Genomic DNA, 27045 nt, shown 5'->3' with positions numbered 1-27045 from the left:
TCAGCCTTCCATCCTTCCGAGGGTGGTGGGTGGTAAAATGAGGACCCCTCTTGTTGGGGGAGAAATAGGCTGACTCTGTAAACCGCTTAGAGAGGGCTGTAAAGCCGTGACCCGACAAATGCGCGCCCGACAAAACCGCGGCGACAAAACCGCAGCAACAAAACCGCAACGTCGAAAGCGCGCCCACTAAAGCGCGCCCACAAAACTGCGGCGATTAGGGTTTTTAGGTTAGGGTTAGGGTTAGGGTAAGAGTTAGGGTTGCTAACGTTTTCGTGTCCCACTATGTTGTTTGCTGATGGCGCGCTTTTGTCGGCGCGCATTTGTCGATGCGCTTTAATGGGCGCGCTTTTGACATCGCGGTTTTGTCGGCACACATTTGTCGGCCGCGCATTTGTCGGTGAACCCTGTAAAGCACTGCAAAGCGGTATATAAATCTAAGTGCTAATGATCGTAAGTGTGAAAAATGACCATCAGTCGCTTTTTTCAGTGCCGTTGTCATTCCGAAGAGCCACTAAACGAACGGTTTTAAGTCGAGGACTACCTGCATAAGCTAAACTCCCTCGTTCCTTATCTCTTGAGGCTGCAAGAGGCTGTATTGGGTCAATATTCACAGATTAAATAACAGGCAACAGGAGTCCCTCTATTGAGCGACTTTTTCTACAGGTGATTTGACTTGGTGTTTACATAACCAAAACCAAAAAAATTTTTTTTTTATTGTTCACGTTTTAATTGACTTCCTATCTGGAGGAAATGACACCTTGATTTCCATCCAAAGCTTAAAATAGCTGTTGGCAAATAAGACTTTGCTATGTTTCCGCAAAAAAAGAAAAAAAATCACATTTTCTAAGCTCCTTCCCGGGGAACCATTTTTCTTCATTTCCCACCTTTGATAACAGGCTTGGCTGAGGTTTCCGAAGGAGAAAAAGAAACTGGATAAGAATCTCCCCTCCCCCTTTTTTTTCCTTAATAGTTTAATCAGCCAGACTTTATTTACATACTTTTGTCAGGGTTCGATCCCGCCTTTATTTGTACAACCCAGAATGGTGTACACAATGGTCAACAATCCGGGTCCTCATTTTACCCACCTTGAAAGGATGGAAGGCTGAGTCAACCTTGAGCCGGTGAGATTAGAACCGCTGAACTGCAGATAACAGTCAGCTGAAGTGGCCTGCAGTACTGCACCCTAACCACTGCACCACCTCGGCTCTAGAACAGTGGTGGCAAACCTAGAATTAGAATTAATTAGAATTATAATTTGACTCAGCCCTTATTTCCTTGAATCCATAATTATCTATCAAGTAACAATATGTCTTTAAAGTATTATAATATCGCCTATCTCTAAAGAGAAAAAGCAGAGATTAGAACAAAGAATTCCCATTAATTTATGATATACGTTCATATTTTCAATTGACCATAATGTCACCAATCATCCAGAGTCTCTTCTCATCTCTTCTATCTAGTCTCTTCTTAAAAGCCTCCAGTGATGGAGGGCCCACGATTTCTGAAGGCAGGCTGTCCCACTGGTTAATTGTCCTCACTGTTAGGAAGTTTCTCCTTAATTCCAGGTCGCTTCACTCTTTGATCAGTTTTTAAGCATCGTTTCTTATCTTTCCCTCTGGTACCTCGGAGAATAATTTGATCCCCTGTCCTTGGTGGCTTATTGGAATCCTGCTATCATGTCACCCTGCAATTCCTCTTTTATTTAGACTAGCCAAATCTTAGATACGCTGGTATCGTTGTGTAGCAATACACAATGGAGGCTTGCATTTTCCTATAAGGGAGTCTTGCATTTTCCTCAAGTACAAGTAGTCCTCGACTTACAATGGTTCATTTAGTGACTGTTCAAAGTTACGACGGCACTGAAAAAAGCGACTTATGAAAGCGTTTTTCCTACTTACTCACTCACTTACTTACTCAGATGCTGGGCAACTGGTTCATATTTATGACGGTCACAATGTCCCAGAGTCATGTGATTCCCTCCTTGGAACCCTCTGACAAGCAAAATCACTTAATAGATTCACTTAACAACTACGTCACTAATGTGAAAACTGTACTGATTCACCTAATAACTGTAAGAAAGGACGTAAAATGAGCAAAATCCACTTAACAAATGCCTCAGTTAGAGCAACATAAATTTTTGAGTTCAATTGTAGTTGTAGGACAAGGATTCCCTGTAATGTAATGTTAGACAAGCTGGGTCCTAGGCGTAGATCTGCCTGAATTCAGAAATACCATAATAGTTTTTCATCGCCATTCCGAAACACTTTGTCAACCTTATGACAACATACCCAATACATCTATAAACCGGATTATGACATATACTGGGTCATGTATAGGTTTTGGCGTATCATTTTAACTGCACAATCATGTCTTATAATGCGGGTTTAGGTAATGGATAGTCCTGTTTTTTTATTTGTGTGGTCCACAGGTGCTCTGGTTTCACTTTTGCTTTTTAAAATGTTTTTATGTGAGTTGTGGCTAGTACTTTTTGTACAGCAAATGTTAAGCCTTCTGTTTCCTTCCTGGTGGCTCCAACTTAAAGTCATTGCCAACTTTAGATACTGTTCACCTTGCCTTCCATTTATTTCAACCGTAGACCATGCAGAGGTCAATTATTCCATTTTTTTTCATTCTGCCACATTTAAAATGTTTTCCTAAAAAGGTAAAGGTTGCTTGCACATATGTGCTAGTCGTTCCCGACTCTAGGGGGCAGTGCTAATCTCCGTTTCAAAGCCGAAGAGCCAGCGCTGTCCGAAGACGTCTCCGTGGTCATGTGGCTGGCATGACTAAATGCCAAAGGCGCACGGAACTCTGTTACCTTCCCACCAAAGGTGATTCCTATTTTTCTCCTTGCATTTTTAATGTGCTTTCGAACTGCAACATTGGCAGAAGCTGGGACAAGTAACGGGAGCTCACTCCATTACGCGGCGCTAGGGATTTGAACCGCCGAGCTGCCGACCTTTCTGATCGACAAGCTCAGTGTCTTAGCTACTGAGCCAGCACAAATGTTTTGCGTGCCAAACTAGCAGTAATGCCGGCAGCAACCCAAGCAACTCGCAGGTTCCGAAGTTGTGTCCGACCCATCACAACGTTCCATGGACAACGTTCCTCCAAGCCTTCCTGTCCTCTACCTTCCCCCGGAGTCCATTTAAGCTCAGGCCAACTGCTTTGGTGACTCCATCCAGCCACCTCATTCTCTGTCATCCCCTTCTTCTTTTGCCCTCAATCCTTCCCAGCATGAGGCTCTTCTCCAGGGAGACCTTCCTTCTTGTTAGATGGCCAAAGTATTTTGAGTTTCATCTTCAGGATCTGGCCTTCTAAGGAGCAGCCAGGGTTGATCTCTTCTAGGACTGACCGGTTTGATCGCCTTGCAGTCCAAGGGACTCGCAGGAATCTTCCCCAGCATCAGAGTTCAAAGGCCTCCATTCTTTGGTGCTCAGCCTTACTTATGGGCATCTTATCCGGTTTAGATTCCAAAGCCTGTTCATCCCATTTCAGTTGTCTGTCATCTGTTAAGAGATACACCACAAAGCAGCCTACTCTGCCTCCGAAGATGCCAGCCACAGCTGCTGGCAAAACGTCAGAACAAAAGAAAACGAGACCACAGCTATTCAACCCAAAAGCTCTTTGCTTTTTGTGTGTTTTGTTTTGTTTTTCATGATCAAAAATGTCAGCCTGTATTGAGCCAACCATCTCTTCTTAACCTTTGTTGCAACACTTAATCAAAAGGATTTGTAAGACAGGACTGTCAAATGAATAGATATGTGAGCTAAAATCCATGAAGTTTATTTTTTTCCTATGGTACTCAAATTCTTCTTCTTCTGATTTTGTCTTTTTACCCTTTCTGCTGTTGAGGTTATGTTTACTGTTTCCTCCTATTTTTATTTGTCTTTCTGTATATATCCATGTGGTCGTATAATTCTGTTTTTTGGAAGGTTATCCCCTTTTTTTTTATCCCTAAAATTCCAATATTTCTTCCTTATTTTTGGGAAGTCCACTTGATTGTATGTTTTCAATTAAGATTTCTGGAAGAACAAGTGTTCCTTTGTTTGAATGTACCTATTGTTTTTGGAATTGTTTAGCTCTACTTTCATATTGTTCCATTTTGTTAGAAGTGGCCGGTATTCTTTATTTTAATTCTTCCATGACTTCTGCAGTTATTTTGCTGTCGGGATTGGCAACCTTTTTCCCATTGGCCTTTATTTTCTCATTTTTCCCATTTTTGTTGCTCTAAGTTTTTATATATTGTGAATATCTTTGTGAAATTGATTTATTTCATTTTCCAATTTAATTTTCTAGGTTGGCTTCTGATTTCTAGTTTGGTGGGTTGCTTTTAATTTATAACCTAGCTCTGTTGCTGTTATTTTTGCAAGGCAGTTCAAGAGCTGATTCATCGCTTTGATCATTTATGTCATAATTGAGTGGACAGTCCTATTTGCACTGTACAAAACTTTTTTAAAATGTTTCTTTTGAATAGCTATCAAAGGAGATAATCTTTTTTCTTGCCATTTCTTTCATGCATTCCAAAACTTTTTTTCCTCTAAAGTAGCTTTTAATATCCAGACAGCTGCAGTTCTCTTTTATAATTACGAATTGACGACTCAGAATTTTCACTGGCTGCTTCCTTTTTTTTTCAGTTTCAAAACTTTTTAAATGTTTTAATTGATTTTCCAATGTGCAGGTAGTCCTCGACTTACTACAGCAATTGAGCCCAACATTTCTGTTGTTAAGTGAGGTATTTGTTAAGTGAATTTTGCCCTATTTTACGACCTTTCTTGCTTCAGTTGTTAAGTGGATCACTGCAGTTATTAAGTTAGTAACACTTAAGTTAATCTGGCTTGCCCATTAACTTTGCTGATCAGAAGGTTGCATCTGAAGTTTGATCATATGGTTATGAGGATGCTGCAAAGATTGTAACTGTGAAAAACAGTCATAAGTCATTTTTTTCAGTGTCATTGTAAGTTTGAACAGTCGCTAATGAACTGTTGTAAGTTGAGGACTACCTGTATTAACTCTGGTGTCTATAAAAGTCTTTTTCTGAGCATGGAATTTCTCTAACCCACAAGTTGTTCAGTAATATTTTATTCCAGACAATTTATTTGATAAACCTCTTACTTTTTTTTTTCTGGAAACCCTAAGCTGATGGATTTGAATTTTATAATTTTATAGTTTCTTGATATATTTTTTTAAGTGGCCAAGTTTTTGGGTGATTTTCTTCCAGTTGCTCTGCAGGTTGCCCAGCAGAGAACTGGACCCCGTAACCATTCTCCACAATTTCAACCAGTGGTGTAGTAGAACACTAGATCTTTTTTACTAACATTCCTGCCAAGCCACATTTTCCCTTCTGTAGTTGTTCCTTTTATTTTTCTTACCCAAATACAGAACTTACATTCGTTCCTGTTAAACCTCATCCTTCTTTTCAGGCTCCAGAGTTCAGGTTGCAAATATGATCTGCAGGACGTTGCAGTCAGTCATAAATGTGAGACAGTTGCCAAGAGCTTTTCAGACTTCTCTATCTCTTCTAAGATGTTTATCCATCCTTCGTGTTTTACAGGTAGTCCTCGACTTATGATAGTTTAAATTCAAAGGTTCAAAGTTACAGGGACCTCGAAAAAAGGAACTTACCACCTGTACTAACACTTAACCATCATCTCTCTCTCTCACACACACACACACACATATACACACACATACAAATATGGTTGCAATTCAGGTGCATGGCAATCGTCTCACATTTATGACCAATTGCAGTATTGTCGGGTCACATGAATATAGGCTTGCAATCTTTTTTGTCTATTTCTAGCCCCCCCCCCCAAAAAAAAGCCTATTTGGGAAGCAGCATTCATTTAACGACTACTATAAAAATGGAATATAAGTTCAGTCTCGATTTATGACTGCAGCGTTACATGGAAATTCTGGTCCCAGTTATGGTTGTAAGTCAGCAATGACATCTTAATCATCCTCAGACCAGATAATCATCTACTCAACCCCTTCATCGAGATTACTAATAAAAAAAACAAAACTCTCTGACTTTCCACCCAAATACCGGTTCTCCAATTTCATATAATTAATACTCTCGGTTTGGACATCCATCCAATGATGAATCCGTCTCATTTGCAAGTGTCTAACCCGCCACATCACATTGCCGTCACGTGACGTTTTGCAACGTTTCCCCCCCCTTCGCAGAACTGGAGTGGGTGTGGCCTGCGCGTGAGGCATCCGGCTTGCGGGCCACCAGTTTGACACCCCTGATCTAATGGTATCATTCAGCCTTATTTTATCCTTTTAGTAATGAGGATACCACCAGAAACGTCGCCAAATGCTTTTCATTTTTTTACAGTTACATTATTTAGCTAGATCTAAGCCAGCCCTTCTCAGTCTGCTGACTTATGGGAGATAATATCACACACTGCATTTATGGCCTCCCCAGTAGTGGGATTATAAGAATTGTGTGTGCATTTATATGAAAGGCACCAGATTAGAAACGGTGGTTCAAAGTACAAGGTGAAGGTGAAGGTTTCCCCTGTCCAGTCGTGTCTGACTTTAGAGGTCGGTGCTCACCTCTGTTTCTTAGAATAGAATAGAATAGAATAACAGAGTTGGAAGGGACCTTGGAGGTCTTCTAGTCCAACCCCCTGCCTAGGCAGGAAACCTTATACCGTTCCAGACAAATGGCTATCCAACATCTTCTTAAAGACTTCCAGTGTTGGAGCATTCACAACTTCTGGAGGCAAGTTGTTCCACTGATTAATTGTTCTAACTGTCAGGAAATTTCTCCTCAGTTCTAAGTTGCTTCTCTCCTTGCTTAGCTTCCACCCATTGCTTCTTGTTCTACACTCAGTTGCCTTGGAGAATAGTTTGACTCCCTCTTCTTTGTGGCAACCCGTGAGATATTAGAACACTTAGGATTGGAACCTTAGCCAAGGGAGCCAATATTGTCTGAAGATGCTTCCATGCTCATGTAGCCAGTATGGTTACATGCCAAGATGTTACCTTCCCACCAAAGTGGTACCTATTTATCTAATTGCTTTTGAATGCTTTCGAACTTCTAAGTGGGTAGGACCTGGAGCAAGTAACACGAGTTCACCCCGATGGGTCTCAAACCTGGGCTGACAAGCTCAGCATCTTTAACCGCCCCCCCCCTTCAGATTAAAATATAATCTACAGTAATTTAAAAACAGGTGGTGTGTTCCATCTAGGCCCGTGATGGTGAACCTATGGCCTGCGTGGACCACAGGTGGCCCGCAGAGCCCTCTCTGCGGGCACGCAAGCTGTCACCCCAGCTCAGCTCCACTGTTCATGTGCACGTGCCTCCCACCAGCCAGCTGGTTTTCGGGTCTCTGCCGCGCATGCGCGGGGGCGGGGCACATACAGGAGATGCGTGCGTATGCACGGGGGAGCACGTGCAGGGGTCATGCTTGCATTGCTTTATGGCTTTCACATGCAAAGACAAAAAGTTTAGCCATCACTGATCTAGGCTCTCTACAGAGACACTGATGCTGAAGAATCCTATTACAAGTAGTCCTTGACTTATAACAATTCATTTAGTGACAGTTCAAAGTTGCAAAGGCCCTGAAGAAAGGGACCTGTGACCATGTTTCACGCTTAAAACCTTTGTAGCAGCCCCATGATCGTGTGATCAAATTTCAGATGCTTGCCACCTGTTTCATACTTACGACCAGTGCTGTGTCCCAAGGTCATTTTGCAACTTTTTGCCAAGCAAAGCCAGTTGGGAAGCAAGATTCACTTAACAACCGTATTAATAATTTATCAACTATAGTGATTCACATAACAATTGTTAAGTTCATAAGATGGGGCAACACTCACTTAACAAATGTCTCACTTAAAAATAGAAATTTTGGGCTCAATTTTGTTCGTAAGTTGAGGAGTACCTGTACTCCCGGTTTCAAGTTTTATTAGTTTATTTATCAAATATAAAGTACACAGTAATATAAAAAATAATGAGAAAATAGGAAAGAAAAAAGGAGAGGAGAAAATGATGGGTAAAAGGTAAAAGAAAAAGAAAATCATTGACTTTGACTCTTTTTAGCACAGTAGCATAAGGTAATACCATGCAGTCTCAATTTTTTACTTTTACACAGTATTATTTACTAATGACTTCTATAACCAAAAACCTATCTAATCAGCAGTACCCAAAATCAAAAGTTTCATTTTTTTCCCCACCTCAAACACAAAGTCCAGAAACAATTTCCAAGTAGAGACAAAGTTAGCTGTATTCTTCTCTTTTAATTAGAGCACTCAATTTAGCCATCTTTGCTACCTCCATCAGCTTTTGCAGCCAAATCATCCCTTGTTGGAATTAAGGTATCTTTCCATAATCGTTACTCCCGTAGTTGATAGGTTATACAGCAATTTCTGGTCCTTAACATCTTGATTCTGCCCTGGGCTCAGGAAGGATCTTTAGTTTGTTCCAGGAAGAACTAAGATGGAACAATCCAATTCCAGGACCCCATGCCAATCCCAAAAGTTGTTCTTTTCACTTGTGGGAAATATTGGATTTTTCCACCTGAAAATGCGGTGGGAAAATGCGTCAGACCCACATAGCAATCCAGTTACATGATCAGCCTGCTTCCAGAGAACTGGAGCGGAGAATGACTGGGGTTTTTTAAAACAAAATGTGAGCCACTAATCATCTTGTTAAGTTACCCACAAAGTTATTCTAACTCTAACAGCCAACATAATGTGCAGAAACATATTTGGATTTACATCTAGCTCTCTTCCCAGGAATTGGCCAAGGTGCTTGTATGTCATGGAACATTCGTACACATTTTAACTTCTGACAAGGTTGAGTGACAACATATTTTGAATCATTCATTCAGCAGCCGAAAGGGAAGCGTGAAGTCAGTTTTTCTGAATTATTAAAAAAAAAAAAAAAGTACAGAAACTCCCAGCGCGGTTACGGAGAATGAGAGCCGGCTTTCACCATGATTCAGAATGACCAAACCCATCCTTGGCTGCACATCTCTAGTTATAGATACTTGTGGAAGAACGAAGGGCATTGCGTTTATTGGCAGGCCTTGGCGCATGTTCCCAAGCGCGATGTGCTTTTTGCAAAAACCACCGATCGGAAGTCACTGTATGCCATGGAAAATTGGGGTTAGTTTATCCTTCCTGACAGCCCCCAGGGGAGGTTCTCTCTCCTGTCTGATGCTTGAACAGCCCTAGTTTGTTGACTCAAAGGCCAGGCTATGAAGTATTTGGGGGAAATAAAATAAAAAGTAGAGAGAGATTACTCATTGCCCTAGGTCAAAGATTCATGGAAGGAAGGAAGGAAGGAAGGAAGGAAGGAAGGAAGGAAGGAAGGAAGGAAGGAAGGAAGGAAGGAAGCTGGTTGTTGTGGCCTGCCAGCAGAGCTGATTTGGACAGTGAGGAGGTTGGGGAGGAACATGGGCCCGTCCTAGAGTCTGGGGAAGGCTCTGATGAGTGCTCTCTGTCGGAGGCAGAGATGGGGCCAAGGCCGTCCGACAGTTATCAGCTGCCTTTGAAGTTGGAGATCAGCGGGGCAGAAGATCAGCTGGAGCTTGTTCCTGATGGACACATGCCCAGAGCTGCCAGGAGAAGGGAACAATTAAGGAACAAGGGTCGACTCAGGAGTAAAGGCACAGGACAGTGAATGGCCCCTCCAATAGGGAGGAGTGAAAGGGGAGTGGAGTTTGCAGGAGACAATTAGTTCACTTAATTAATGTGAAGATTAGTTCGTGACTCTCAGAGACTCCTTGCCAAGTATTTTCTTGTACCATATTACGTTTGGAAGATATCGGCCTGGCAGCTCTCCAAGCCTGATAAGGTCTGTGGTTGTAAATTCACCCTTGAAAGACTGTTTGCCGGGACTTTGCTGGATATGAATGAGAGGAATTCACATTAGCTTAATAAAAAGGGGTGTTTTTTTTTCAGGACAAGGAGTCTGCTTTGTGATTTTGTGAAGCCCAGGTCAAAACACTGGTGGAGTAATTTAAAATCATGGTCTCTTAAATAGGACATAGTTTGTCCAGGTTAGGGGCTCCAACTGTGATTGTGTGCTTAGTTATCTGATCTTGAAGAAGTTAATGGGCCTGTTTATAAACCTTCCACTAAATGTCCAGAATGAGCCAGTCAGGGGACAAGTAAAGGAATAATGAAGCGATTGTATATGCATATATTTCTTTTTTAAAAAGGGATTCTGACAAATAATTGTGTGTTTATCTGGTTGTGAGTTTGTCCTTTGAATTTGCTGCTTGAAATTAGCAATCTCCTTTTTTTATTTAAAAAAAAACCCTTTTATGTAGTTTGGGCTGTCAGTTGCATGGAAAACCAGTGATCAGAATTTACAATCTCTCAAAGTTTTTGTTTCCTTGTCTGTATGGTTTGTTTTATATTTCACTGTGCAATTTTATTCATGTTTACCAGGGAGGCAGTCAAATAGGACTTAATTCCAGATAAAGCAAATACAATAGCAATAGCAATAGCAGTTAGACTTATATACCGCTTCATAGGGCTTTCAGCCCTCTCTAAGCGGTTTACAGAGTCAGCATTATTGCCCCCACAATCTGGGTCCTCATTTTACCCACCTCGGAAGGCTGGAAGGCTGAGTCAACCCTGAGCCGGTGAGATTTGAACCGCCGAACTGCAGTCAGCTGAAGTGGCCTGCAGTACTGCACTCTAACCACTGCACCACCTCGGTACAATGGCCATAATTCTGATCTAGCATGACCACTGAGAGAGGGATGCACTCTATAGTAGTCCAAAATATTTGGAATGTGCCAACTCTAAATCCAAAGTTGGCCACCTGATATTTGTTTGCACCACATTTAAGGGATGAGAAGAGCTGGGATGAAGTGGGTGCAGAACATGCTACCTTCCCAAGGAACCCCATCATTTCTCATGTTTTAAAATTTTTGGTTAGCCCTTTCTTTATCTAGAGTAGACATTGGGTCCAAAATCACCTAGTGAATTCTTTGCCCTAACTTGAGAACTTCCAAATGCAAGAAGTCGGACAGAGTAATGAACAGAATGGTGGATACAATGGACCTAAAGCTTGATCTGTCAGGGCTAGATTAGACTTTAGATCTAAGCAATGGGTGGAAACTAATCAAGGAGTGAAGCAATTTAGAACTGAGGAGAAATTTCCTGAGAGTTAGAACAATTAATCAGTGGAACAACTTGCCTCCAGAAGTTGTGAATGCCCCAACACTGCAAGTCTTTAAGAAGATGTTGGATAGCTATTTGTCTGAAACGGTATAGGGTTTCCTGCCTAGGCAGGGGGTTGGACTAGAAGACCTCCAAGGTGCCTTCCAACTCTGCTATTGTATCTATCTTATCCAGGGACGCAATGGCTAAGATGCTGAGCTTGTCAATCAGAAAGCTTGGCAGTTCAGCGGTTCAAATCCCTAGCGCCGCATAACGAAGTGAGCGCCTATTACTTGTCCCAGCTTCTGCCAACCTAGGAGTTCGAAAGCATGTAAAAACACAAGTAGAAAAATAGGAACCAGCTTTGGTGGGAAGGTAACAGCGTTCCATGCGCCTTCGACATTTAGTCATGCCGGCCGCATAGCCACGAAGATGTCTTCAGACAGCGCTGGCTCTTTGGCTTTGAAATGAGGATGAGCACCGCCCCCTAGAGTCGGGAATGAATAGCACATATGTGTGAGGGGATCCTTTAACTTTACCTTATTCAGTACAGGTAGTCCTTGACTTAAGACCACAATTGGGCCCAAAATTCTTGTTGCTAAGCGAGACGTGTTGAGTTTTGCCCCATTTTACGACCTTTCTTCCCACAGTTGTTAAATGAATCACTGCAGTTGTTAAGTTGGTAAAAGAAATTCTTAACTGAATCTGACTTCCCCGTTGATTTTGCTTGTCTGACGGTCACAAAAGCTGATCCCATAACCCCGGCACACTGCAACCGTCATAAATATGAGTCAGTTGCCCAAGCATCTTAATTTTGATCACATGACCCTGGGGATACTGCCATGATCATAAATGTGAAAAACAGTCATAAGTCACTTTTTTCAGTGCCGTTGTAACTTTGAATGGTCACTAAATGAATGGTTGTAAGTCGAGGACTACTTTTATTTCTGGAAGAAAGAAAAATTTCTCTCCAAAGAAAAATCAGAAAGTTCAGTTGCCTCTCAAAACAGCACCTTTGGGGACATCCATGGCCTAGATCAGCAGTCACCAACTGGGGGTCCATGGACCACTGATGGTCCGTGAGAAAATTTTGGTGGTCCGCAGAAAAATCTTTGCATTCTTGCACTTTTTATATTGCACTAAATCAGGGATCCTCAAACTACCGTCCCTGGGCCAGTTACAGCCCGCCAAAGCAATTATTCCCACTCGCTGATGGGATAGGGTCCTTCAAGCACTTAGCTTGGCTACCTGTTTAGTAGCTCCAGCTCTTCCCTCCCCCCCTCCCTCTCTCCCTGGGAGTCTAGGCGCTACAGTGAGCGGTGCGTGAAACTTCAGCCGGGCTCGTTAAAAGACAGAGTTTGGAGGGGGGGGTGGCATCTAGCACCCAGGCTGGCTACAAGACAAACATTCATTCTTAGCCCTATTCGAGATTCCTAGCTACAATGGATAGCAAACCTAGGGTTGACCCCGGGTACTTATCTCCGCTAACAGGTGGCCAAGCTATCATATTTTTGGAGTATAAGACGCACCTTCCCCCCACCTAAAATAACATGGAAATGTTGCCGCATCTTATACAGCAAATACAGCCATTTTTGGCCTCCCGAAGCCCCACCCCTGCATCCCATTTTTGCAAAAAAACAGGCCATTTTTTTGCAAAAACTGAAGCTTTTTTGCCTTCCTTCAGCCCCCAGCAGCCCTCTTCAGCAGGGCTGGGGCAAGGCAAAAATGCCCCTGTTTTTGCGAAATAACGGAGGCTTTTTTCGCAAAAACGGAGGCTTTTTTCCCTCGCCCCAGCCCTGCTGAATAATAATAATAATAACAGTTAGACTTATATACCGCTTCATAGGGCTTTCAGCCCTCTCTAAGCGGTTTACAGAGTCAGCATATTGCCCCCAACAACAATCCGGGTCCTCATTTCACCCACCTCAGAAGGATGGAAGGCTGAGTCAACCCTGAGCCGATGAGATTTGAACAGCCGAACTGCAGAACTGCAGTTAGCTGAAGTAGCCTGCAGTGTTGCATTTAACCACTGCGCCACCTTGGCTCTTGCCTGCAGAGGGCTGTTGGGAGCTGAGGGAAGGCAAAAACTTTTTTTTTCTTACTCACGTCTTCGAAATCTGGGTGCATCTTATACACTGGTGCGTCTTATAGTCCGAAAAATACACTAAGTGCCTGAAGGACCCCCATCCTGTCACTAATTCATATTAGTGGTCTGAAAGGTTGGTGACCCCTGACCTAGATGACTCCATAGACATACAGGCAGACACCCCGGCTGACTCTCCTGGTTTGGCTTTGCAGGAAACAACGAGCCCCCGGGGGAAACAAGCCGCAGCAGCACTCAGAAAATCAGCAAGGCACCACCACCAAGCACAACAAAGAACACCAGAAACCCTCACAAGGAGGCCAAGCGCCACACTCCTCGGGGCGATGTGGCCACCACGGCTACAGCCAGAACCGGCGGTGGCATCACAACCAGAAACAATCTCCCAATGACAAAGAGACACACCGAAACGCCAAAGAGACCGAGAATCTGAAAATAGAAGATACCTCTGTCTGCACGGTGCACATCCCTCTGGAGATGCACCGCAACAACGACCCCACCGAGAGGCCGTCGCCGCAGTACCTCCACGATGCCGAAAGCAAACGGAAGGACAACGTCCACGAACGGAAAAACGAGAGGCCCAAAGTTCACTTGCTGCAGTCTTCCAAGGACAGGCTACGCCGGAGGCTAAAAGAGAAGGTAGCTGCTTTTGTTCCTCCATCACTTCTTCTTTTTAAAAGTACAACTTTGCTAAATTTATTAAATTCCAGAAGGAATTAAAATGCACACTAACTACCAAAAACGGGGGGAAGGGGAAAATTCAAAAGGAGATAAGAGTTAAAAAGTGAAGGGAAAAAAAGGAGAAAAGTAGGGAAAGGCATTCAACTTTTCTCAGTACAAATATATATTATCTAAATTAAGCCTAACATACCGTATTTTTCTGAGTATAAGAAACACCTTTTTCCCTCAAAAAAGAGGGTGAAAATCTGGGTGCGTCTTGAACACTGAATACAGCATTTTTGACTTCCTGAAACCCTGCCCTCTTCACCAAAATGGCTGTGCATAGCCTTTAGGAGGCTTCCAGAGAGCTCCTGGGGGCTGGGGAAAGCAGAAATGAGCGAAAAACGGGCTGTTTTCTGCTTGTTCCCCCCCCCCAGCCCCAAGGAGCACCCTATAAGCCTCCTAAAGGCTATGCATGCCCCTTTTTTTGTTGACAAAAGTCAGGCCCATTTTCATGAAAAACGGGCCATTTTTGGGAAGCCTGCAGAATGCAAAAACTTTTTTTTAAAAATTTGCCTCTTAAAAATCTTGGTGCGTCTTATAGTCCAAAAATACAGTAACTAATAACTAACTTCAAATTTAGAAGCCTCTACAACAGTGTTTCTCAACCTTGGAGACTTTAAGTCCTGTGAACTTCAACTCCCAGAATCCCCCAGCCAGCATAGTCTCCAAGGTTGAGAAACACTGCTCTACAATATTTCTATAGTCTTCAACAAATCCAGCCATCCAATCATTAATTCAGAAATACCTATCCATCATTACCAAAGCCAGTTTGGTCCAGTGGTTAAGGCACCAAGCTAGAAAGCAGGAGACTAATGCTACCTTAGGCATGAAAGCCATTTGGATGACTGTGGGCCAATCACTGGGAGATGATGAGTTTCAGTCCCGCCTTAGGCACAAAAGCTAGGTGGATGACTTTGCACCAATCACCAGGAGACTCTTAGTTCTATCCCAACTTAGCCATGAAAGCTGGATGGGTGACTGGGACAATCACTGGGGGAGTTTTAAGTTCTAGTCCTGCCTTAGCCATGAAAACCAGCTGGGTAACTTTGATCCAGTCACTTTCTCTCAATCCCAAGTCACCTCACAATGTTGTTGTGGGTAAAATAGGAGGAAGGAGATACGGTCACTGCCTTGAATTATTTATAAAAAGCAATAAGGGCAGGATATAAGTACAAAACTAATAGACCAGATTGCAAAAATAATCACTGGTTTAAAAATCAACCTAAAAATAATCTTAAAACAAGCATAGTATTCCATTTCCACATCTCTGTTAATTCATTTTTTTCCAATCCACTTTTTTTGTTATTATTTTTTTATATTTATTTCATCTGTATATATTTCCTCATTAATATAGCCCTAAAAAGGAGGAGGGGTGCATGGTGGCTCAGTGGCTAAGACGCTGAGCTTGTCAATCAGAAAGATTGGCAGTTTGGCGGTTCGAATCCCCAGCGCTGCGTAATTCTGGGAGTTGAAGTCCAGAAGTCTTAAAATTGCCACGGTTAGAGACCCCTAATCTATGTATGATTCCCTCATAGGAACACTTTATTTCCACCGCAAGCTGTCTCTCTTATTTGTATTTAAATACAGATGCATGAAATTAATCAGCAGAATTGAAATGCATTTGTTATGTTGTATATAGCTTATTTATTTATTAGACAAACTTATATAGCTGCCCAACTCACATACAGTAACGCTGGGTAGTGTACAACGTTAAAAGTCAACAGTTCAAAATTCATATTTTAACTGACCTACTGCCTGCCCCATGGTGGCAACTGAGGCTTCCCAAGAGCATGAAGCAAACTCCTGGTCCCGACAAAAAACCTTTTATTACTTTAATGTGAATTCTGCTCATTCACATCCAGCAAAGTTTTTCAAGGGAGGATTTATAATCACAGACCTTATCCGGCTTGGAGAGCCGACAGGCCGATATCGGCAAAACTTGGCAAGGAGTCTCACAGAGTGAGGAGCCAATTAAGCGAACTAATTGTCTCCTGCAAGCTCCACTTCCCTTTCGCTCCTTTTTTATTTCCTTTGGGAGGGGCCATTGATTGTCCACTTCTAGCCTTACAATAGCAACAAGAGAATCAAGTTTCTTCAAGAGTTTGCAGAAAAGCAACAGGTTGGTGCCTACTGCCAATTACCTCCACTAGGCCAATAAGATCCCATAGATTAGGCCTCCTCCGAATCCCATCAGCCGGTCAATGTCGACTGGCAACTACCCGGAGGAGAGCCTTCTCGGTGGCTGCTCCGACCCTCTGGAACGAACTCCCCGTGGAGATTCGTACCCTCACCACCCTCCAGACCTTCCGCATAGCCCTAAAAACCTGGCTGTCCCGACAGGCCTGGGGCTAAAGATTTCAACCCCACCCGAATAGTATGACTGTTGCATTTTTTAATGATGTATTGTCTTTATGTGTGTATCTTGTTTTGTTTTTCCCTCCCCCTGGATTGTGAGCCGCCCTGAGTCCCCTCAGGGAAAAGGGCGGCATATAAATAAAGTTAAATCCTTAAAATCCTTAAATCTTATCGCTGGGGGAATGATTCTAAAGGGAGGGAGCCACCACAGAGAAGGCCCTTGCTAGCGAGTTAGCTTTTCATGGCCTTATCATAGGGAAATCATGTTGTATTCCAGAAAGAAAAGTGGAGTATAAATGATTACTAATATATTGTTATTGCTATTTTACACAAACTATTGCTCTTTAGCTTTATTTTGTCTTGAAAAAAGCCATGTTTAATGTCTCTGTTTAATTTTTCTTCTGCTTCAGCAAAGCCAGCGCAATGTCCTGTAACACCATGTTCTGCCTCTAGGTGTCACTTTATATTATTTGTTGTTTTTGCTTTCTAGCGATCAGAGCTAATCTTAGTTTTGAGCCAAATAATCTCACTTCCACATTCAAGAAAGTCCCCACTTAAAATGGTGTCCTGGGCATCAGTTCATGAATCTTAGAGCAAACCAACCATAGCCCACTTATTCCTTGTGCCAACTTACCTGAAACCAGCCAGCTAATTAAAATTAGCATACAATTTTACCTCCAACATTGGAGGGGACTTTAATTATATATCACACCATGGAATGAGTAATTCAATGAAAATATATTTCATCGTGTAATTCATCATGAAAATGATGAGCAGAAACTCAATGGACATGGCTTCAGTATTATGGACATCAGTATTATTATTATTTTTTAGGATTATTCATTCCTTTAATTGCTGTCTGCCATACGGGCGTTAAAAGTGCAGAGTTTCTGCCCAAAAAACAGAGCTCCAAGGTCTGTGAAAAAAATTTAGGGGCACAGAAGCAGGACAGTACTTTTTTTCAGAAGTCCTTGGATATTAGAATTCGTCGGTTAAAAAAATACAGTTCGTCTTCAACCTGCAACAGCAGTTGAGCCCAAAATTTCTTTGGCCAAGCAAGACATTTATTAAGTGAATTTTGCCCCATTTTACGACCTCTCTTGACACATTTGTTAAGTGAATCACTGCAGTCAGTGGTGGGATTCAAATAATTGAACAACCGGTTCTCTGCCCTTATGACCAGCTGGGTAAGCGTGGCTCGGTGGTCATGTGACCGTGTGGGTGTGGCCAACTCACACATCACTCACATCGATGGGTGCTTTGCTTTAGCTGTTACAATGTAGTAAGGGTTAACCGGAGAGGCAGTTTCTGTAAGCAAGGCAATAGGGATTAGGCTAGAAACAACACTAGAATGTTTCCTTCCTGCCTTCCTTACAGGATTAGCCCAGTCAAGTGGGGAAAAACCAAAAGCAATAGCAATAGCAGTAGACTTATATACCGCTTCATAGGCCTTTCAGGCCTCTCTAAGCGGTTTACAGAGAGTCAGCATATTGCCCCCAACAATCTGGGTCCTCATTTTACCCACCTCGGAAGGATGGAAGGCTGAGTCAACCCTGAGCCGGTGAGATTTGAACCGCTGACCTGCTGATCTAGCAGTAGTCTGCAGTGCTGCATTTAACCACTGCGCCATCTTCCAACAACCGGTTCTCCAAACTGCTTAGAAAGTTAACAACCGGTTCTCCTGGATAGGCGCGAACCGGCTGAATCCCACCACTGACTGCACTTGTTAAGTTAATAACGTTGTTACATGAATCTGGCTTCCCCATTGACTTTACTTCTTGGAAGGTTGCAAAAGGTGATCCCACGACCCGGGACACTGCAACCGTCATGAATCTGTAGCCAAGCATCTAAATTTTGATCCCCTGCCCATGGGGATGCTGCAATGGTCGTAAATGTGAAAAGCAGTCAGCAGCTTTTTTTTCAGGGCCATTGTGACTTAGAATGGTCACTAAATGAACTGTTGTAAGTTGAGGATTACCTGTAGAATTTGAAAGGAAATCATTTAGATTGATTGTGGTATTCTGTGGAGATGTATCACTATCTCCACAGAACACCAGAATAGAGTAGAGATTAGCTAGAAATTGAGACCAGGTGAGAACCGCCACTAAAAATATGCCACTATTTTCATAATATGGCACCCTGAAAATGCATTGAGCTGAGGTGGTGCAGTGGTTAGAGTGCAGTACTGGAGGCTACTCCAGCTGACTGTGAGCTGCAATTCAGCAGTTCAAGTCTCACCAGACTCAAGGTTGACTCAGCCTTCCATCCTTCAGAGGTGGGTAAAATGAGGACCCAGATTGTTGGGGGCAACAGGCTGACTCTGTAAACCACTTAGACAGGGCTGTAAAAGCATTGTGAAGCGGTATATAAGTCTAAGGGCTATTGCCCTCCCTCCCTTCTCTTCCCAGTGGTTAGAATGCAGTAGTGCAGGCTAATTCACTGCTGACTGCCAGCAGTTCGATTCTGACCGGCTCAAGGTTGACTCAGCCTTCCATCCATCATAGATGGGTAAAATGAGGACCCAGATTGTTGTGGGCAAGAGGCTGATTCTGTAAACTACTTAGAGAGGAGTGTAAAGCACTGTGAAGCGATATATAAGTCTAAGTGCTATTGCTATTGGGACCAAAAATCCCAGAATTCCCTGGATGGTCCTAGACTAAGCAGGCAGGTTTCTATGCTAGCTTTTTGTTTGATGCCTCCTAACCATCATGGCTTGTCCCAAAGTGCTGATCCGTGATCTCTTCTCTTTCTCCCTCCATGTCTCCCTTGCGTAACAGATGCCTTGTCTTTCCCTTTTCACGGATCAGGACGAAGTGGTGGTAGAGTCCACGGACCCACAAAGGAACAAAATGGACAAATTAATTGAGATTCTCAATAGCATGAGGAATAACAATAGCAGCGGGGTGGACTCCAAGCTCACCAACTTCATGGAGGAAGCCCAGAATTCCACCAACTCCGAGGAGATGCTGGGGGAGATCGTCAAGACCATCTATCAGAAGGCCGTGACCGACCGCAGCTTTGCGTGCACCGCGGCCATGCTGTGCGACAAGATGGCTCTCTTCATGGTGGATGGGACCAAGTTCCGGAGTCTTCTTCTCAACATGCTTCAGGTAAACCGGATAGAATTATGGCTTCGGCGCCTTCAGGCGTTCCTTCCCTGGCGGGGTGAGATGCCCATACCATCTGGCCGTGCTTCAAAAGCAAGCCAGCATTCCTTTGGCACCCAATTAATTTTAGAAAAACAAAAACAGCAGGGAGAAAAGGGAAGGGACGGTGGCATTTCTGTTTGTTGACATGATGCGTTTCATGGTTACCGGGAACCGTTATAATTTTTATAGACACCGCCGTCCTTCTCCGGAACCTATTTTAAACGATCCCTTTAGCAAACACTCAGTTTCTCGAGGTGCGATTCTTCTCTGTTCTGCATATGGGGAGAGGGGGAATGCTTTTTTGGGGGGTGGGGGAAAGGGTTGAAAGGCTGTCTCTGTTGATCTACAGAGGTACGGAGGGTTCCCCCCTCCCGCCATCCCTTTTGCTTTGAACGTTGGCTTGAGCTCAAAAGAGCCAGCAAACGACATGGTTTTATATAGGGTTTTTCATCACATTTGAGTAAATATGTACGACTCCTAAGGCCCAATGAGGTGAAAGAGCTAGCAGGGGAAGGAAAAACCTCAAGCAAGGCCCAGGGAACAGGAGGAGTTGCAAAAGGTTTGGTGGGAAGGAAGATTGAAACGTTTGGAGAACTGGATTTATTGTACTGGCTTGAAATAACCATCTAGCTGTTTATTTAGACTAGAAAAAAAAAAGGATGGGACGGAACAGAATAGAATACTTTATTTGGCCAAATGTAATTAGACACACAATGAATTTGTCTCCGATGCAGGAGCTCTCAATTTACATGCAAAGCAACAGAGTAATAATAATCATAATAATGATACCAATAAGAGGGGGTAATAGAGAAGATGACAAGGATAATAATAATAATAATAATAATAATAATAATAATAATAATAATAATACAGCCATACAAGGTGGATAACTAGACAAAAGATAATACTGTGAGGATTAGGTGTTCAGCAGAGGGATTGCACGAGGGGGGAAACTGTCCCTTTGTCTAGTTGTTTTGGCATGCCATGCCCTGCAGCAGTGACCCGAGGAGAGGAGTTAAAACAGTTTATGTCCAGGATACGAGGGGTCTGTAGATATTAGGGAATATCATGATTGGCACGATTCTGATCTTTCGAAAGCAAAGGCTGGTCCCTGAGTTAGGTCCAGCCTAGCTGTTCTCACAACCTTAACTTGTAATAGGGATGCACTTTTTAAAAAGCCTCTTAGTTTCAGCTTCTTGGTGCACATCAATCTGGTATGACTTCAGGGTATGGACTACATGGCATCAGATTTTCCCCCTTACCTTCCTGCTCTATTTCTCTGCTACTCTCCCTTTGCGATGTTTTTCCTTTGCTGCTGGAATTCCTTGTACAGTATACCTAAGAAAAGGGGTGAAGAGGCAAATCTTGTGCATAGGGCCCATATCTGTATGTAGTACTCCCACCAAGATTGAAAAGATGTTTGGGGAGCTCCCTTGGCTACCTTCCCTCTCTTAAAAGGTTAGGAGACAAGGAGAAGAGTGCAGAGAACAGCAACAAGGGTGATTAGGGGCCTGGAGGCTAAAACATACGAGGGACGATTGCAGGGTATGTCTAGTTTAATGGAAAGAAGGACTAGGGGAGACATGATAGCAGTCTTCCGATATTTGAGAGGCGACCACAAAGATGGCTTGACCTATTCTCCAAAGCACCCGAAGGCAGGAGAAGAAGCAATGGGTGGAAACTAATCAAGGAGAGAAGCAACTTAGAACTAAGGGAGAAATTTTCTGACAGTGGGGACAATCTATCAGTGGAACAACTTGCCTCTAGAGGTTGTGGTTGTTCCAACATTGTTCCAACAGAGGAGGTGTTTAAGAAGAGATTGGGCAACAATTTGTCTGAAATGGTGTAGGGTTTCCCGATGCTTGAGCAGGGGTTGGACTAGAAGACCTCCAAGGTCCCTTCCGACTGTCAGAGCTTGTTACAAACAAATCAAAATCCAGAAAGCACATACAGATAACTGATTTTGTTGGATTTCATTAACTTTGTTATATATATAAGAATAGATGAATAAATGTAATACCAACAGGTGATTCTTCCAAGTAAACACAAGGCAGGAGAGTTACAGGCAAACACAAGCAGTTAGTTTCATTTCAACAGTTAGTTTACTTCTCAGAGCAGCAGACTGCTTAAGTTTCTGTTTCAATTCTCTGCACAGACTCAGATCTGCCTAAGCTCCCATTGACCGACTTAGTTATGCCTATTCATTGGCTGACCTTGTTCCCATGTGTCTCCCAGTCATGAATATTCTAAGGCCAACTTTGTTAGGAGCTGGGATGGCTTTTGTGGTCGTAGCACCGAGAAACGAGCAGTGGTGGGTTCCTCTCCCTGTCACTACCGGTACTGTGCTCATGGGGCCGTGCGTCCTTTCGCGCACACATGCTGCGCATGCATGTGCACTCCACCGCCCCACGACATCCAGCTGCATGTTGGCGCTCGCACAGGGGCCATATACTGTGCGTGCATGCGCAATTGGCCTGTTGCTTTAAAAACTGGTACAGAACGTGGGCGGGTGGGTGGGCCAAACGAGCCACCATACTGGTACGCTGTCAGCTGCTCCCCGCTACTACCGGTACAGTCGTACGGGGCCGTACCGGCCAGAACCCACCCCTGAGCAGGAGAACCCGAAACATCAGGGATGGGCAACTATGGCCCCTTGACGACCTGTGGGTCCCAACTCCCAGAATTCCTGAGCTGGTTGGCCCAGGAATTCTGGGAGTTGAAGTCCAAAGATTGCCAAGGGGCCATAGTTCCCCATCCTGGCAAAAAACGCTGCTTAGAAAACCCCAGGTTATTTTGTGCTCTGTTGAGAGCTGGATTAATTTTCCCCGTCACCTGCTACTCTGTCACGTAGGAGCTGCTTGGAACTCAGTAGCTTTGTGCCATCTGGACAGAAAAACAGTCCTTGTAGCTTAGCTTTCTCTCTCCCCCCCCCACCCTTTTTGTTGCCTGCCCCCTTGCTGACCTGGAGCTGTGAAAGCAAAGCCCCCCCCCCCCCACCCAAAGTCTGTTGAAGAATGAGAGACATCTCGCACGAGCTTTAGGCGATAGACGTCCCCAATGACTCTTTTTCTCTCTCAAGCAACCCACCACCCACGAATAATCTGTTATCATCGCTGTCAAACGGGAGGGGGTGGGTGGGGAGGATCTGCTGCTTCTTGTAGATTGGATGAATCCTGGGATTAGCTCTGCCTGTGTGTGTGTGTGTGTGTGTGTGTGTGTTGGGTTTTCTACATTGCTGAACAGATGGCTGCAGAAACATTGGAGAAAAGACCCCATGGAGTGCAGAAAGGGAGTAAGACGACACAATCATATCATAGCATCCCATCTTTCCCACCTGGCGGATAAACAGCTTCTGGGGCAGATTCCTGGTCCAGTGTATATTTGGGTCTCCTTTTTATGGCTGGGTTAAATAGACCAAATTCTTATTTTGTTCCCAAACTGGGAGAAGCTTGTTTTGCTGTTCTCCATACCAGTGCAAAAATCTCAGGTCTACTTAAATCCCGATAGATCTCAGCTACCAAAGGCCAGCATGGCAGTGATGAAATTCAATTTTATTTTATTTTTTTTATTTTAAATCTCACCCTGCTGAAGGTTGACTCAGCCTTCCATCCTTCCAAGGTTGGTAAAATGAGGACCCAGATTGCTGGGGGCAATAAGCTGACTGTAAACCACTTAGAGAGGGCTGTAGATCTCAACAAACCAAAATAATACATACACTGCAGTGGTGAAATTCATTTTTTTTTAAATTACCGGTTCTGTGGATGTGGCTTGGTGGGCATGGCAGGGGAAAGATACTGCAAAATCTCCATTCCCACCCCACTCTGGTGCCAGCTAGAGGTGGCATGATTTGCCGGTTCTCCGAACTATTCAAAATTTCTACTACCGGTTCTCCAGAACCTGCTGGATTTCACTCACCTGCAGCATGATTTAGATGTTAAAATGTTGGCTTAGGAGGTAACTCTGAATCCATCATCAGCCAAGGACACCACTTGGGCGATGTTTTTTTTTTTTTTTAATTTACAAGACATGTACAAGATAACAGGTATAAGGATAGACATCGACATGAACATAGAAAATGAGTACAAATAAATGGGGACAGTAGCACAGGGACGGTTAGGCACACTGGTGCGCTTATGCATGCCCCCTTTACGGACCTCTTAGGAATGGGGTGAGGTCCACAGTAGACAGTTTAAGATTGAGACTCTGGGAGTTTGAGGATGTAACAACGGAGTCAGGTAGAACATTCCCGGCGTTGACTATTCTGTTGCTGAAGTCGTATCTTCTGCAATCGAGTTTGGAGCGGTTTACCTTGAGTTTGTATCGATTGTTTGCTCGTATATTATTGAGGTTGAAGCTGAAATAGTCCATTTCGAGCCTGGTTGGCATAATAATTCTATTGTGAGCAGAGGAGTGGAGGATTCTTCTTGTGAAATATCTCTGGACCGGCTTCATTATATTAATGTCCAGTGTGGATTCCAGGCAGACGAGCTGTATTTGAGGATTGGTCTGGCAAAGGTTTTGTATGCCCTAGTTCTGTGATAGCGAACCTATGGCATGCTTGCCACAGGTGGCACGCGGAGCCATATTTGCTGGCATGAGACCCATCAGCTCCAGCGCACTTCCAGAAGGCCATTTTCACCCTCTCCAGGCTTCAGGAAAGCCTCCGGAGCCTGGGAAGGATAAAAATAGCAATAGCAATAGCAGTAGACTTATATACCGCTTCATAGGGCTTTCAGCCCTCTCTAAGCGGTTTACAGAAAGTCAGCATATTGCCCCCAACAATCTGGGTCCTTATTTTACCCACCTCGGAAGGATGGAAGGCTGAGTCAACCCTGAGCCGGTGAGATTTGAACCGCTGAACTGCTGATCTAGCAGTAGCCTGCAGTGCTGCATTTAACCACTGCGCCACCTCGGCTCAAAAACTCCCCACCACCACCACACACACACGCAGGGGGTCTTGCACGCATGCGCAGGTGGGCGGGGTGCATTGAATTGGGGGCACACACATGCGCGTAAAACCACGTGCACACAAAAAGGTTCGCCATCACTTCTCTAGTTTGCAATGCAAAGTTACTGGAGAAGAAGTTGGAGCAGTGGGCTGCCCCTTAACTCAAACCCCCCCCCCCCAGGGTTTGTTGATGTGGGGAAAACTTGAATGAAGGATGATGCTGTGTTCCTATGAGGTGTGAAGTCTGCCCAAGCACTTCTTCCACATCTAGCCTCGCCAAGGCATTATATAAAGGAGTAAATCTTCACGTGATCTTTATTCCCAATGGTAGAAGCTGAAAGCTATTTTCCTTGGGAAGCTTCTGTTGGCCATTGTTATAAATATGAGCCCTCCCCGTCTCAGGGCTGTGTGGAGCCAGGAGGTTAACAGGCCTGCCTGCAAACTCCGGGGGATGTAATATAAGTTAAAGTTAAATTCCTCTGCTGAAATGTGCAGTCTCTTTATAGCGGAGAGGTGTCTGCTCCCGAACTATGCGCAGAGAAGGGTATTATTAGCAAGCCTCACTGGTTGTAACAGAACCCTGTTCTCCTTAGCAACCATTTCCAACAACATGTCAAACAGAAGGATGTGATACCTTTCAGGAAAAAAAAATGGGTAGGTGGGCTGGGCTTAGGGAGAGAAAGACCGAAGCGAGCAGATCCCTTCCCTGTTTCCAGTACCGCCGGATTGTTGCAAAAGAGAGAGACAAACAAATGCACAAAACTTTTCTGAAACAATTCTTATTGTGACCGAGTTGTTATGTCTTGTCATTATCAAGTAAACAAGGGACAGAATCCAAGAGGATATTTTTAAGGAATACATTCAAAGCCTTCCTTGACTGTTGGTCTGCCGATGGCTTGATCTGTCATTCTTTCATCTCCAACCAGCCAATGGGTATTTTATGCCTTCCATTTTTCCATAGATTGAATGAACTATAGATTTGTCTTTTGCTAGGAGAATGTTTATCTAATCTTCAGCTGCAATCTTTTGGCTGCACTGATGATGTTACCTAGCTTGGGTAATGCAAGAAAACAGCCAAGCTCAGAGAGCACCAAGGTCCCCCTCATTTCAACCTTGAGCTAAAACGATTCTCCTTTATTGGAATCTCTTGTCTTCCCTCGTTTGCAGTCCCAAAGACACCCAAGTAATATGGCTCCTTAGAGGAAGGGATGGGGGGGGGGGAATGCCCATCCAATCTCTTTTCTGTCAAAAGTCTTACTATTTTATATTATTTCATAAATACCTTTTACATTTCTAAGGATGAATATTTTGTAATGCTTTACCTGCAAAGTATTATGCAATAAAATCATAACAACAGGGTCATTTTGTGCTTTGCCTCCGAAACCACAGGCTATAGTAAAGTACGTCATTCCTATGATGTCACAGTTCAGAAGATGAGAATTCCGAGTTCTAGTCCAGCCTCACCCAAGGAAAATGTTGCTCAGCATAACCAACTGCCTAGGGTTGCTGTGGGCAAAAAAAAATATGGAAGAATAAGAATTGTGAATGCCACCTTATGTTCATGGAGAATAGATAGAATCGGATGGATGGATGGATGGATGGATGGATGCCTCCAGAAGTTGTGGGTGCTCCATCACTGGAGGTTTTTAAATAGAATTGGACAGCCATTTGTCTGAAATGGTATAGGGCCTCCTGCTTTAGCAGGGGGTTGGACTAGAAGACCTCCAAGGTCCCTTCCAACTTTGTTATTATGAATTAATTAATTCACTAATTCATTATTTGGATTTGATCCAGCTGTTGACTGCTTTGGGGGATTAACATGAGACCCAATCTATTAGGAAGCTTGCTTGCATTGACCCCCATTAAAATGAGAAGCAATGTTAGCATTTCCCATCCTTAAATCATATTGGAGGGTGTTGGGAGTGCACGTTTGATCATTCTTAGGCTGCATAATCTTTGGCTCAGAATCGGGGACTTGCCATCTCAACAGGTCATGTTTCTAAGTGGCTAAAGTGGATCTAGACCAGTGTTCTTCGAACTTGGCAACTATGCTGTGTTAAAATGTGTCCTCAGGCTGGCTGGGGACTTCTGAAGGTTGAAATCCACACATATTAAAGTTGGCAGGTTTGAAAAACACTGGGGTACATTTATTTTTATTTTTTTTGCTGCAGATAGCAGTGCAATTCTGTGATCAGAGCCTTCAATAAAACTTCCCCTCCTATTCATTTTAGCCATGTACTTGAACAGCACTCAGCACTTCTGTGGAGAGGAGTATCATGTTTTTTTTTAAAGCAATGCCTTAAAGTAGTCTAGATCGTCTTTGACTTACAACCAGTCACTTAAGAAGCATTTGAAGTTACAGTGGACTTCCCCAGAGGCTAGATGTGGGCTGGGCTACTGGGGGCTCGCAGGGATTCGGGAGAACCTCTAGCTAAGATTCTGTGCAGTTCAGAGATCACCCAAATCCCACTTTTGGCTGGCCCCGCCCATCCCTACCCTCCTAGGAGTCCCCATGCGGCCTGTTTTGGATGCAGTTAAGTGCAGGGCGCACACAAAGGCTCGGGGAGGGTGAAAAACAGGCCTACCGGAAGTTCAGGAAGACTAGAAACAAATCCATTTCTGGCCTCCGGAGCCTGGGGAGG

General features: G+C 43.7%; 1 protein-coding gene across 2 annotated transcripts in view; it reads left to right on the top strand.

The window, feature by feature from the left end:
- The window catches only part of CTIF (cap binding complex dependent translation initiation factor), a 182600-nt gene that overhangs the window by 108758 nt on the left and 46797 nt on the right, over window positions 1-27045 (top strand). Inside the window, exons 8-9 of one of the 2 annotated variants that reach the window (XM_032214565.1) lie at window positions 13426-13867; window positions 19084-19416. In XM_032214565.1, the coding sequence (XP_032070456.1) occupies window positions 13426-13867; window positions 19084-19416 (775 nt within the window). The remainder of the gene's footprint in view (window positions 1-13425; window positions 13868-19083; window positions 19417-27045) is intronic. The other variant, XM_032214564.1, reaches the window with a different exon arrangement.

This window comes from Thamnophis elegans, chromosome 3 (assembly GCF_009769535.1).
Source record: "Thamnophis elegans isolate rThaEle1 chromosome 3, rThaEle1.pri, whole genome shotgun sequence".
Taxonomy (NCBI): domain Eukaryota; kingdom Metazoa; phylum Chordata; class Lepidosauria; order Squamata; family Colubridae; genus Thamnophis; species Thamnophis elegans.
This window is presented reverse-complemented; position numbering and strand designations above follow the sequence as displayed.